This window comes from Phoxinus phoxinus (genome assembly GCF_949152265.1).
Source record: "Phoxinus phoxinus genome assembly, chromosome: 16".
Lineage (NCBI taxonomy): Eukaryota > Metazoa > Chordata > Actinopteri > Cypriniformes > Leuciscidae > Phoxinus > Phoxinus phoxinus.
In genome coordinates, this window is record NC_136891.1 from 34,555,183 (window position 1) to 34,570,124 (window position 14,942).

Here is a 14,942-nt window from a genome sequence, read left to right on the forward strand (position 1 = left end):
AGCTCTTCCTGAGCCGAGGTCATCGCTGTACATCCCAAACCCTCAAACTCTCTCTTCCCACAGCACACTGTTCTCACAAGAGAAGCAAACGTGCACACGTCTTCAGGAAAGCCAGGGCTAGATGTCATGCGGAAGTGATCACAAAGGTTATATCTCAATATCTAAGACGTTTAATTGCACAAATGCGTTTTTCTAGGAGTTTTATAACGTGGTTTTAAACATGTAGTTCAGAAGTCTGGGATCAATTTAGTGAATTATGTTCTCCAATTCCAACATTATTATATTTGAATAGCTACATTTATATCGAACTATATATGGATGATTTTAGCCAATATTCTTAGGACTATTTGTTTTTACAAATGTCAGGTTGATGAAAGTTTTCAAAGTCTTGACGGTAAAGCTCCGAAATAAACCCATTAGGAAAGATATTCACTTGATTTTTAACGAGTCTGCTTGAGTTAATGAAGGCTTTCACAATAAACAATAACACTTTAAAGACAAAGACATACGACTCAGTGTCTTTAAGAGTCTACAACATAGCAATATATTACAACAACAACAACAAATATATATATATTTATGTGTATGTTAACTACAAATGCCCTTGTTAGGACAAAGGCTGTTTTATAATTCCAGGATGACTATTTTAAATTTGTGACTAGGGCTGTAAACGATTCATCGGATACAAAATAAATGTTTGTGTTTACATAATATATTTGTGTGTACTGTGTATAATTATTTTGTATATATAAATACACACACATGCAGGTATATAATTAAGAAAAATTTGTTATTTATATATAAAATGTTTATATTTATATATAATATAAATCATATAAAAATATACATGCAGTATATAAATGCAAATATTTCTCAAATATATGCATGCATGTGTGTGTATTTACAAATACAAAATAATGATACACAATACACATATATTATGTAAACACAAACTTTTATTTTGGATTCGATTAATTGCGATTAATCGTTTACAGCCCTATTTGTGACAATATGATTTTTTTATATATATATATATACATATATATAATAAATATCAGGTCAATAAAAAAATTATTTAAAAAAATAAACCCTAAATGAGACAAACTCAATTGATTCAAAGAGTGTGACAACTAGCTTTATCTCCCCTATTAGTGGCTTACTTTGGGTCCATCTGCTGCTAAAAGTGGGAAGCGATATAAGGAAATTAATATCATTCGAATATCAATCGGAACTCAGTTTTCTCCTCAACTCCCCCTTTAAAATCGATAAAACGCCATGGGTTCAAACGAACGAACAATTGCTAACAGAATCTCCTCCTAGTCCCCATCATGCCCAGCCAATCGCACACCCAACGCTATGCAGTTAAACTATCACAATCTCTGCTATAAAGCTGTGATGCTGAGGGCTGATGAGAACGCCCGTGGGTGAGCAGACACACAGCTCGCCCGTGCCACACGGCGGCAGACGAGAGTCGGCAGACTCCGGTGATGTTACCTCACTGCCTGAACAATGAGGAGAGATGCTGACTCGCCCGGATCCATTCACAACACACTTCATCCTGCGTGAGTGCGGCTTATGTAGTGTCGCCTACAACTACATTTATATTCTGAATAAAGCCAATTACACGGTAGAGCAAAAATCAAACCCATTCAATCACATTTATTTCAGTCAAATAAATTTGCATTAAAATTTTAATATGCTCCAAGCCCTTAAAGAGACAATTCATCCGAATATAAAAATTCTGCCACCATGTCGTTCTTAACGCGTGCGAAAACACAAAATGTTTGGTCTCAGTCTCTGTCGCCGTTTACTTTCATTGCATTTTCCCACACAATGAAGTGAACGGTGACTGAGATCTGCTATTATTAACATCTACTTCTGAGTTGCATTAAAGAAGTCATGGGCTACGTATTTCTAACATGATGATGACTTGTATTTCTGAGTATTCTGAGTATTCCGCTATTCCTTTTTATTGGCAAATGAAACACCGTAGACAGACCAAAACAATGCATCTCCCAAAGAAAATCACACAGCAAATGTCCCACAAACGCAAATACCTCGCCCAGAGCTCCGCCCACTGGGGGAGGGACCAATACATCTCCTAAACGCCAGCAGCGAAAATAATACTTCACAGTCCGACATCCAGAAGCGAGAGAACAGTCTTCAGTGCCGCGGTGGATGTGCGACTCCAAACGGGAGGCACCGAGACTGCGATCAAGAAGGGACGCGACACACAGAGGTAAGGCGCAGGTCCTTTAGTGTCGAGCTGGTTTCATTTACGCGAAATTAGATTTCTGAGCTATTTACCTTTCTGCACGACTTGCTGTTGAAGGAGTTTGAGTCTCGTGCTACAATTACAGTCCAAAGTTTGGCGAGTTAATGAAAGCTATCACAATAAACAATGCAGAGAGGACACTTCAAAGACATACTTAGCGTCTACTGTAAAGAATTACAGTAAATAGTGATTTCTTTTTTTTGCACGTTACCCCCAAATGTCTTCGTTAGGACAAAGCCAGTTTTAGAATTCTAACATTGTTATTATTATTAATTATTTTCATAATAAACTAATAATGACAATAACAATAGTAATTATCACAAATCTTCATGAGCTCTTCTATTAAATGTTTGTGCTTAATGCAGAAATTACAGTTCAACTTTAAATGAGCTAATTAAAATGTTTACATAGTGAGATGACACCTAAAAGACATCAGAATGAGAGTCTTTAATAAAAAAGAATAATAAAAATTATTTTTTTTGCCATTTTTTCCGTTTTACCTCAGTGTCTTAGTTGGGACAAAGGCAATTTATTTTAAACGCTGTGGTGATCCTAACACATCGGTTTGTGTCTTTCACAAGGAGAATGCCAGCTAAAACAATGAACTCCGACTTGGAGTTTGACTCCTTGCAGCCGTGCTTCTACCCGGACGAGGATGACTTCTACTTCTGCAGACCAGACGCTGCGCCGCCCGGAGAGGACATCTGGAAGAAATTCGAGCTGCTGCCCACTCCTCCTCTGTCCCCGAGCCGGGCAGCGCTTCCAGGGGACCCGGCGGAGCTGGGCGCGGCGGCGGAGGACTGCTCGCTGATGGGCTTTGGATTAACGGACCCGTTGGACTGGGCTTCCGAGCTTCTGCTCTTACCGGAAGACGACATTTGGGGGGCGTCTGACGGAGACCTCTTCGGCTCAGTTTTGGATACTACGGACAATTCCATCATCATTCAGGACTGCATGTGGAGCGGCTTCTCGGCACGCGAGAAATTAGAGCGGGTGGTGAATGAGAAACTCGGGAAAGCAGTCTCTGCTCCTCCCGGCACTGAAGCCGGTAAAGACACGAGCGTCAAGCCGCCGGAAATGAGCCACTCTATACCGGAGTGTGTGGACCCTACCGTAGTTTTCCCTTATCCAGTCAACAAAAGAAACGGGAGCAGCAGCAGCAGCCCAAGTGCGGCACAGCCGAGGAGCCAGCCACTGCCTCCAGCCAGCGCCGAGGAGACTCCCAGCGACTCGGGTAAGCGTCTCCTGACATGCGGTTAATGTACAGATAGTAAGTGGAGTGTACGCACGAAACTCTATGAAAACCCGTTATAAATGATTATCATGAGCAGCAGCGAATGATGATGATGATGATAGTGGTGATGCTGCTGCTAAAAAGTTTGGCAGTCTATAGTTTGACCCAGTTTGTAAGTGGTTATTGAGGTAATTGTTGAAGATCATATGACAGACCCTGAATCGGATTAGTGTGTGACATTCCAGAGCGTCTTTCACACACAAGCGCGCGCGCGCGCGCGCACACACACACACACACACACACACACACACACACACACACACACACACACACACACACACACACACACACAGTAGTAGTAGTAGTGGGCGGTGATGTGGAGTTTATGTAATAGCCTACTCGATCTGCATACCCAGTAGATGGCGGTAATATTTGATGTTGTCCACGATGTCGAGCTGTTTGTCTGAATAGCTGTTGGTTAAAGATTTAATGAATAGAATATAGCGGCACTGAGCCTTATTAAATAGGAAAACATGTCATTATCTGCCCTCCATTAATCCATGGGAATTTATTAGGTCATTGGATTTGATTTCATGTGACATGCAAAATTGTTTTGAAACATAAACGTTATTTTAATAAGCATTATTTTATATTTAATTATTTATTTATTTTTCTCTCTTAATGGTGTAAAAGCACATGCTCAGATGTTTGGGGTGTGTGAGCGAGGGCAGATTTCTTAAAAGCCAAGCCCCTAAATCCAGTGCCCCCCTATAAGTCGCTTCCCTTCTAAATGAGGACTTGTTTCAAATGCAAATCCCAAACGACAATCACGCGTGGGTGAGAGAATACGAGCTGGCACTGGGCACCAGCATGTTATAAAGGAGGCATGCGTGTGCATCTACGAGAAAGACTAACCCCCCTTCCTACCCACTGGGCTGAGCTTGGCAGGCAGAGAAACTTCCAGGGAGGTGCAGTGAATGATAATCACAGGGAAAAAAAGACGAGGAAGGAAAAAAAGCGAGGATGGGTCATCTCTCTTTACAGGGTGACGGCTTTGAACAAGCAGAGCCTTTCCTCCAGCTGTCCGCTTGGCTCTGCTCCAGGGCAGCGGCTTAAGACACCATCAGATCAGTGTTACTCGGCAAAGCCCGCGAATAATTGGACCACACGATTACAATGCTAGTTTTTCCCGCCTGTGCTGTTATCCCTTTTCGCGGCAAAGCAGTGGAAAAGGGGAACGCACTGCAGTCTGCGTTCTGCTGGAGAGTAATGGCCTGGTCTGGTCTCCCCTTAACGCTGGCAGACGCTTTCCTGTGGGAGCTTTTGAAGTGAGAGGCTGTGGGCTCCAGTAAATGCCAAACAGTCTTCATGTGTGGCTTAGCTGATAATCACATCCATTATCTCATAAACATAGCTCTCGGGCGTCACACGGAGGACGTTTGCCATCTAAGCTTACAGCAACTTGAAATGTGTCACCAAAAGGCAGCAAGCGAAATGTCCAACTTGACAGCAAAACTGCTTTTTGTAAGAGAATATGACATGACGAAATGCCCATGTACTTGCAAACCCCCTTATTAGACGGCGTAAATAGAGGGTGTGTGTTAAAGTAGAAAGTCAAATCCAAGGTGGTCCAGTCTGGGGAGAAACCAGCTCCTCTGTGTTTGACAGAGCGTGTTCAGATGATTGCATTGAGCAATTGTCTCGTCTGCCCACACACAGACATTAGCGTGTGCACACACCCCGAGAGAACACAGGCATGTTTCCGTTAGGAGCGCTTGTTCATACCTGTGTACCTCCAGAGGAACGGTTACACAACAAACCTGCTAACCTAAATCTCCTTCTCTTCCTGTAGATGATGAGGAGGATGATGAAGACGACGACGATGATGATGACGATGAAGACGATGAAGAAGAGGAGGAGATCGACGTCGTCACGGTAGAGAAAAGGCGTTCCATCACCAGCAAGATAAACGGCACTGGCCCGTCTGCCGTCTCAAACTCTCAGGCGTCCACAGGAGGGCGGTCGGGCTCAGGGGTGAGCAAAGCTCCACAGGAGCTCATTCTGAAGAGGACGGCGACCGCCTCTGTCCACCAGCAACAGCATAACTACGCCGCCCCATCCCCTTACTCCGACCAGCAAGACGTGCCCAGCGCTCCCCCGAGCAAGAAACTCCGACCCGACAACAGCACTATAGCGCTACGCACTGGCAAGAACCAGAGCTATTCCCCGAGCTCCCCGACTAACAGTGTACCAGCACCGCGCATGAGGAAGAGCGACTCCAGCAGCCCGCGGTGTTCCGACTCGGAGGACAGCGAGCGGCGGCGCAACCACAACATCCTGGAGCGGCAGCGGCGCAACGACCTGCGCTCTAGCTTCCTCACGCTGCGCGACCACGTGCCCGAGCTGGCACGCAACGACAAGGCGGCGAAGGTGGTCATCCTGAAGAAGGCCACGGAGTACGTCAGTTCCCTCGAGGCTCAGGAGCTCCGCCTCCAGCAGGAGAAAGACCGATTGCAGACCCGGCGAAAACAGCTCCTCCGCAGGCTCGAGCAGGCCAGGACTCGCTAGCCCTGAGCGCTCATCGGCTGACTAGCACTAAGGCTAACGGCCCAAAATGAACTCTAGGGACACTCACTGCTGACACTTTTTTGCACATTTTTTGACGTCAAGAATGTTTCAGGTTTACGTTGTCACCCCAATCACGCTACAATGATGAGGGAAGGTGCTTCCCGGTAAACCCAACTTCCCCGTAATGACACGACCCTTATGAACACAGTCTTCAATGCGCGGTTGGGTCGATGAACTTTGCGTTCACGCTCTTCCTGCGAAATGGACACTAAGCAAATGACACGAGACACTTGGAATGGCTATAATCTCTCACACCTCACCGGTGCTAGATCTCATGGATGTACCTCTGCGCACCTTGATGTCAGACACTTTTGTAAATAGATTAGATTTTAAAAGAACATACACTCAGTCTGCCTTGTTTTTGTATACGATTATTGTCTTTTGGTTTTTTATAAAGATGTCAAAAGCTGCCAATAACTAGACTGGAAGTTTATATACCTTTAACAAGTACTGTAAGACCTCCGTTTCCGAGGAGTTTTGTAATATAATGACACGTTGGTTGTTTTTGGATTCTTTTGTCTTATAATCTCTCTGTTATGACATGCTTTACTAATTCCTACATTTATGCTTTAGTGTGCTTCTGATACATACTAAATTTGATACTTATATTTTCGTATGAAAATGAGTTCTGAGTAGATATCACTTTATCCTGTTTTTATCCTTTTTCTACCTTCATTTCTTTTGTACAGAAAATTCTTTCTATCTCCATTTATAATGCTTCTATACTGTCTTTCTCTTTCTTTGTTTATATATTTGTAAGTATTGGGTTCATAGAACTGGGTCATTGGGAAAAAAAGTGTTTTTTCTCCTTTTCTATAATGTACATTGAGTGCTGCGACTCACGGCACTTTGAAATACCTCATTTTGAAAAATAAATAGACATTTTGAAAACAAAAGAGCTTGTTGTCAAAGGATGAGTGCTTGTGTGTCGCCGCTGGGGGGGTTTGAGTCCTGTCAGGTGTTGGGAACGGTACGCTGGACTGACATCAGACGTGCTTGAAGCCCCTCGGTGGGCGGCCATATTTCAAACAGCCCTGAAAAAACGAGCTAAGTTACGACTGTCAAGGGGATTATGATTTTGAAAGCAAAAACCTACAGTTAAATCATATTGTCAAATAAAAATACCCATGTCACTCATTTGAAGCATAAAAGAGGAGCTGTCCAAGTGTAGTTTTTCTCTGATCACTGTGTGTGTGTGTGTGTGTGTGTGTGTGTGTGTGTGTGTGTGTGTGTGTGTGTGTGTGTGTGTGTGTGTGTGTGTGTGTGTGTGTGTGTGTGTTCTGTGATGGGCAGGTTTATGGGTTAGGTTGGTGGAATAAGGGGAATGTACCGTTTGTACAGTATAAAAAACATTACATCTATGGAGAGTCAAAATGTAAACTCAAATTGACTAAATTTGAATCAAATCTAATATATACATAGAATTGATTTTCCGTACAAACCTCGTGTTCTCTGCATGTTTTGGGGCCTTTCCCCCTCTCTTCTATTCAACATTTCCTGTTTTTCATTCGTCAAGCCTTTCTCCCTCCATCTGCCTCCCTATGAAGAGAAATCTGGTTGACCAAGCCCTCTCTCACAAAGGAGAACGAGTCTCTCTCTCTCTCTCTCTCTCTCTCTCTCTCTCTCTCTCTCTCTCTCTCTCTCTCTCTCTCTCTCTCTCTCTCTCTCTCTCTCTCTCTCTCTCTCTCTCTCTCTCTCTCTCTCTCTCTCTCTCTCTCTCTCTCTCTCTCTCTCTCTCTCCCACACACACTTTCAGGCACTCATACACAAAAACAAACGCTGGCACACACACACACACACACACTCTCTCTCTCTCGCGAGTGGATATGGAGGCGTGCGCTGCGCACACTCACACTGGCCCCCGCAGCTTCTTACCTCATTGTTCTGCACGTTGCCATGGAAACTGGAGCAGCTGCAGCGTGGCAGACTTCAAGTGCGAGTGTGTTTTATTCTATTTGTGCGTGTGTGTGTGTGTACGTGCGAAGGGTGCGTTGGGCGTCTTTTGTGCGGAGGGCATTGTGACCTGTGCGTCTAATATCTGCTGAACTGAGGAACGGGTTCGTGTTTACTAACTTCAGTCACATGGCCTGGAAGCTGACAAAAGCCCCGCCCACCAATGTGTCACAATCAACGTTTCTCTGTTTTTCTCTGTTTCTCTGGTCCAGCGTAAACAGAGAGAACTATAATTCTGCCCTGCAGTGTGCACTACAGGAGAAGGAAGGTTTTGCGGGATAGACCATCGATTATAAACTGGTCCGTCTAGACTGCTGGGTTACATAAGAGTCTGTGCTGTCTCGACGCTCGGTCCCCAGGATGAGGTAACCGTGGACCCCACTGTGCCATCTGGCCAGGGCTTATCCTGCCTGGTTATGGAAAACAACAAAAACAAAGCCTCGGGCTAAGACAATAACACACCGCCATGTGTAAACTGATAGTCTTGGTCACTGTACACTAGCACTGCTTGTATCTTATTTAGATTTTGCACAGATATACGGTGAATCTGGGTAAAAATCTGATGGTTTTTTTAAATTATTATTATTATTATTATTAATGCAGCTAAAGTTTATAGGAATAGTCAATGGTGCCCCAAAATTGGTTAGACATTCTTCAAAATACCTTCTTTTGTGTTCAGCGGAACAAAGACATGTGTGTTAGGAACAAATTGAGGGTGAGTGGAATATCTCCACTATATATATATATATATAATACAACTAATAAAAAACTACGTAACTAACTTAATTTGATTTAAATAAAATAGACATTTATTTACATTACATTGAGTACATTTTGAGATAAATAAGTAATATATACATTTGATTAAAATAAATAAATTCTGATCTAAAATAAATTAGATTTTTACATTAAAAACAAATTAAATACAAATTAAATTGATTAAAATAAAAAATAATAAATGTAATAAATGAATTGATTAAATTCAATAAGCAGAATCTAACTTGGTATTTGATTTTTTTTTTTTTAAATGAATACTTTCCAAATATTATTTACACATATTTATAAAATGAATTTCGCACAGCATTAATGTCTTTACACAAAGCATACACGGTTGCTGGCTCTAACGCTTATGACGGGGGTCGCATGAGGATGATCATCTGTGGTCCGTGTGAAAACCACTGCACTATAGACCCTGTATGTCCTCAATAAGTTATTCCTCTCTGATTGATATGAACTGCCTCAGACGCCATGTTGAACTATAATAAACTCGGAGACGACGGCTCATATGATATGACTGTATGATTGTTTATGGTGTGGGTAAATATGTGTGTTGAGTTTGAGTCGGTCTCAGACGGGTTATGAAGTCGGCCGAAGGGTTTGAGTTCAAAGCAGTAAAAGGCTCATAAAACAGGAAAATTAAAATACTATAAAACACAATAAATATAATTGATAATCATAACAATAATGTGCTCTAATGTGTAAATACATCTGACATGTGATATATTAATGTTTATGATTTGCTTTTCCTCCTGTCAGACAGAATGTCAGCAGACACACACAAGCTTTGGTTCACAGTGTTTTCTCAGCACAACATTAGACGGCATTGCATCTCACTCGTGTGTATATACATTTATTTTAATGTGCTTTCTCTCTTCTTTTTTCCTGCAGATCAAAATCTGGATACTTTACTGTATCTTCCATTATCTGGCAAATAAATACAACAATTAATAAAAACATGTCACATGATCCATAAGAAATTATTCTAATATGCTCAAGAAATAAGATTTTTTTTTATTATTATTATCACAGTTGAAAACGATTTCGCTCATGCGATTATTTTTGTGGATACTATGATACTTTATTTTCCAGAATTCTTTGATGAATAGAAAGTTCAAACAGCATTTACTTGAAATATATATTTTTATGTAAAAGTCTTTACTGTCAATTTAATCCTTTTTGAATTAAAGTAGGCCTATTATTTTCTATACAAATACCCACACCGCACACACACCCACACACACACACAGACACACACACACTGCAGGATACATAGGTCCTCTGGTGTCCTCTGGAATGTTCACACGCCAGCGTATTCAACAGATGAACTGTGCCGTGGCATATTCCACTGTCAGCCTGTCAATCATCTGTCTGTGTGGCACCGGCGCCTGTGGAGTAACAGGATGGACAACATATGGAAAACTGGAGACAGACTAAACACAGGGTTTAAAACAAAAGCCAAAGGCACACCAACATGCTCTGATTCTTATCACCCGCGCCGTCAGAAACGTCCTAATCCCGAACATGCAGAGTTGCCACCCAAACAAAAGATGCCAGCTTTATAATGCCCTCACTGACGGGCACTGTCTGCGGGCGGAGGAGGGGGGGCGTCTGTCCTGGGTCATGTGCCGGACGGGGTGGTGATGGTGTAGTAGTGGGAGAGATCTGATCAAACTTCACCAGTGTGCAATTACCATACAGATGTCACACACCGTTCCTCACACTCTCCCGTCACTCCCTCAGATACTCATCCGTCATGTTTTCTTTGTTGCATTTAACTCATTTTCATTCTAACCTCCCGCACGTGTGCAAACACAGCCTTTCATCCGTGACACGATGAGTCTGACCTCAGCATCACACCACAAACCCACAGAAACACACACACACACACACACACACACACACACACACACACACACACACACACACACACACACTTACTATCTTTGGGACTCTCCAGAGACGTAATGCTTTTTATACTGTACAAACTGTATATTTCCCTTACACTAACCCTAAACCCACACACACACACACACACACACACACACACACACACACTCACTCACTCACACACACACACACACACACACACACACACACACACACACACACACACACACACACACACACACACACACACACACTCACTCACTCACTCACACACACACACACACACACACACACACACACACACACACACACACACACACACACACACACACCATGATAATTATTCATGAAGTTTCTAAACGTAAGTTAGGGAGGAGTGAGCCAATCTAATCTTTCAATCATCAGCCGAGTACAGTATATAAGCAGCCGCTTACCTCTCCCCATAACATCAGCTGTTCCAGTACTATGGGGTATTGCCGCACGGAATAATGTCCGACATCCCGGAAATCCAACTCTTTCCTTCAGACGACGAACTGACGAGCCTTCCTGAGACACCGACAGCCACACCCCGCGTAAGATCGGATCATTCGGATGCAAACACGGATAATCTTCATGAGCGCTCTGGCCGCGAAATCCAGCGCTCATACAAACCACGCACCAAAAGGCAACGCTCTCCTCCACCTTCAAGATCGCCAGTTTTAACTGAGCCTCGTACATCTTCTCAGACATCATCTCTCCATTCCACCACTGCTAATACACCGATTCCACCCATTTCAAAATGTTCAGTCAACAGCCTACGTCAAGTCCTCTCCAGCTCCGGAATCTATTTCTCCCGCAGGTCATCAAAAGCTCAACTCTACGATCTTTTCATCAGTTCTTTCAGTTCCAGCATGCCATCAAACACTTCAACATCTCATAAAAGCAAGACTCGCCCCTCTTCTACCTCCGTTTCTCTCCCGGTCCGGCGTTCTGAACCCACCACACAATCCCAACGCGCCGATCCAAAAGCCGCCGGCGCCGCCGCGGCTCGCACTTCCTTGTCCGCCGGTATTTCCACCCGGCCAACAACAAGGGCCGCAAAAAACAGTTCCGCTTCTTCTCCAGCTCTCACAAACTTCATGCAGTCAGCCCCACTCCCGAGGCAAGAACCAAACTCACAATCACATTCCTCTGCACTTCCCTCTGCTTCTCCAGTTTTCTCTAATCTTCTTTATAATAACCCTTGTGCCAGGTCACCCTCGCACACAGTCACATTTCTCTCACCCTCAAACCAACCTACTCAAAGAGCGGATCCTAGCGCGAGGTTGCCTTCGCTAGCCATCCCCCCTCCTCTTTCCTTCCATTCCAATTCTCCTCATTCATTTCTTCCCCCTTCTACCTTCCAATTATCTCCTAATATTCTTCCCAGTTCACATCCGAGCGTGAGGTTGCCTCCGCAAAGGATGTCTACACCTTTTTTCCCCACAAACCCTCCCCTTCCTCTCACTTCAGCCCATGCCAGCCATCTTGGACACCAGTCAGTAATGGGACCCTCCGATCAACATTCATCTACTTTTCTCAACACTAACACTTGCTCTTCAGGTACAATCCGCTTGCCAACCCATTCACTCTCCACAGCAGTCCATCTTCCAGCTCCTCCCAATGCAGTAGCCATGGAACCACCTCCAGTCTCAGCCCATCTCCGTTCCCTAATTCTATCAGGTGCAGATATTGATCTTCCTTCTCTACTGACTTCCGTCCCTCTCAATGAATCCCACCGCTCGTTTGACTGCGGCCCATTAACCATCAATCTCAAAAATTCCATACAACCTTCAAAACGAGTTCTCACACTTGCAGAATTCTACATTGCTTTTGCCAGATACACAGAAGTAATTTGCACTTCATTTCCAGCCAGACGCAAGAAATTAAATGACTACCTCTCTATCATAGCAGAGCTCAGTCTCTCTTTCGGAGGTAGTCATTTTTATACATACCATAAGCTTTTTTCAGCTAAATGCGCCGCCCGTGTCACCCACTGGAACCAGTGTCCTTACTAAGGGAGCCTTGGACCTCGAACTATATAACAGAGTCTTCTTAGGCGTTCGAAGCCTTTCTTGCGCCATCTGCAGGTCTATCATTCATTTTACTTCAGAATGTCCCCAAACCAACCCAGATTTTCCAACCCATCCAGCTCCTTTCCAAGAAAAACCCACTTCATATGTCCCTCAATCAAGGAATGACTGTAACCAGATTTTTACCTCAGTTTCAGGCAGACAAGTGTGCAACAGCTTTAATTATTCAGGCTGCAACAGACAACGATGCCGCTTCCTCCATGTCTGCAATTTCTGTGGCGGAGCTCACGCCCGTTCTATTTGCCCTGTGCGCCGCTCCTCAGCCAACCATACCAGTCCTTAAACTTTTTCTTCACCAGAGGAAATCCCAATTCACCTCTTCTCTCGATCCTCTCTTCATCGATGATAAAACCTCCCTGCCTCCAGACATTGGTTCCAAAGAACCTCAAATTCATCCTCAACAGTTCCGGCATCCCAACCAAACATTTCTCTTCACATTCTTTCCGAATAGGTGCAGCCACCACAGCAGCACAAGGGGCCTTTCCGATCACCAAACCAAAATGCTAGGTCGATGGTCGTCCCACACCTTCGAAACATATGTTCGTTCAGATCTGCTTAACATTAGACAAGCACAACAAACACTAGCATCCTTCTGAGTCCGGACCGCCTCTCCCTACTATCGCATCTCCCCGCTTACCTAGCCCCGCAGGGCGTGTATTCATCTGGATGCAGTGAGAGCTCTCCCCTTTCAGATGTGCGTGACATACCACTCCTGGAGTGGGGTCTCCCATCTGAATCGCCGTGTGGGCTCCCCATCCAGATGCATCGTAGGCTCTCCGTTCGACTTGCTGTGTGGGCTCTCCCGTTTTGATCGCAGAGTGAACTCCCTATTACATATGGGGGGGGGCTCTCTCCTTCGAAGCGCGGGAGCTCTCCCGGTCGAAACGCAGCATGAGCTTTCCATTCGGGCGCCGTGGGGGCTCTCCCTTTCCGAATCGCCGTGAGATCCTTCATGTTCTTAACCATGGAGGATCCCCCGTTCGGATCGCAGTGTGGGCCCTCCTATCCGAAAAAGAGGACTGGAGATACCAAGGATCGTACGTCCCTTAAGTGTGACGGGCCATTATGTCTTTATGCGATCTAAGCCCCCTGTGTCAGAAGGATGGTAGTTCTGCATTTCCATGTATACCGTAGGCTCCCTCTTGCTGCATAGGGAGTTTCGCTTCAGATATTGGTGGCCCGTTTGCCTTTAGGGACGAGGACCTCCTTCCCTGTTTGTGACATCTGGAGGCCCTATGTTCTCTAACTCCATAGGGCTCCATGTCATGGATGTGGCAGGGCGTTCTCCAACCTCGTACTCAAACTCCAGTCCCAAGATACTCCCGCAGGAGTAATTTGTGAAAGTCACTGCCGCAGCAGTGCAGCGGTGAGATGTACCCCAGGCAAATTTCCACAAGCCCACGTCGTTTCACTCCAACGAACGCAGGCACACTCTTTCAAACACAGCTCCCGCCGGAGCTCCACCCATAGCCCCACATGGTGGGCATAGTAGGGAGACGCAGTCCAGCCAGAGTTACCACAGGAGCTCCGTTAAACATCACTGCCGCAGCAGTGTCCATCCATGCTCCATACAGCTTAAATTTCCACTCTTTTGGGGGGTAACATGCTTTAAGCTCTTAGGCATCCTGTATTTCCCAAGTTCTTAATTAATTGATCATGTTATTCTAACTTGCTGTCCCAATTTTATTCGACACTTTTGGGGGGTATATCAGAGCTCGAGTTGAAGCTGCTTCATCGAGCCCCTCTCCAGTGGACAGCAAGCCAAATAAGTTTAACCTAAATATCTTAAAGATTTTATGGGCAAACAAACTCGTTAAATGAAGTTTCTAAACGTAAGTTAGGGAGGAGTGAGCCAATCTAATCTTTCAATCATCAGCCGAGTACAGTATATAAGCAGCCGCTTACCTCTCCCCATAACATCAGCTGTTCCAGTATCCCTCCACCTCCCCAAACTCCACCTTCATCTTAGGTACCTTGCCCCTTTTAATCATCATATCCTACATTTTAGCCACTGGGGGGGTATATCAGAGCTCGAGTTGAAGCTGCTTCATCGAGCCCCTCTCCAGTGGACAGC

General features: G+C 44.5%; 1 protein-coding gene and 1 long non-coding RNA gene across 3 annotated transcripts; one reads left to right on the forward strand and one right to left on the reverse strand.

The window, feature by feature from the left end:
* Window positions 1-2,118: 2,118 nt before the first annotated feature.
* On the forward strand, window positions 2,119-7,284 carry mycn (MYCN proto-oncogene, bHLH transcription factor). 2 transcript variants are annotated; one of them, XM_079584710.1, is made up of 3 exons: window positions 2,119-2,239; window positions 2,857-3,509; window positions 5,362-7,284. In XM_079584710.1, exons 2-3 carry the CDS (start codon window positions 2,861-2,863, stop codon window positions 6,075-6,077), a joined length of 1,365 nt encoding a protein of 454 aa, XP_079440836.1. In that variant the 5' UTR covers window positions 2,119-2,239; window positions 2,857-2,860; the 3' UTR covers window positions 6,078-7,284. The 2 variants fall into 2 exon arrangements, with proteins under 2 accessions (XP_079440836.1, XP_079440837.1); XM_079584711.1 differs by having other exon boundaries at window positions 2,130-2,239; window positions 2,860-3,509.
* Window positions 7,070-8,291, reverse strand: LOC306983891. Its single transcript, XR_013794451.1, has 3 exons — window positions 8,013-8,291; window positions 7,580-7,676; window positions 7,070-7,171 (listed from the first exon to the last, which is right to left on the reverse strand). It is a non-coding gene; the product is annotated as an uncharacterized lncRNA (long non-coding RNA).
* Between the last annotated feature and the right edge of the window lie 6,651 nt (window positions 8,292-14,942).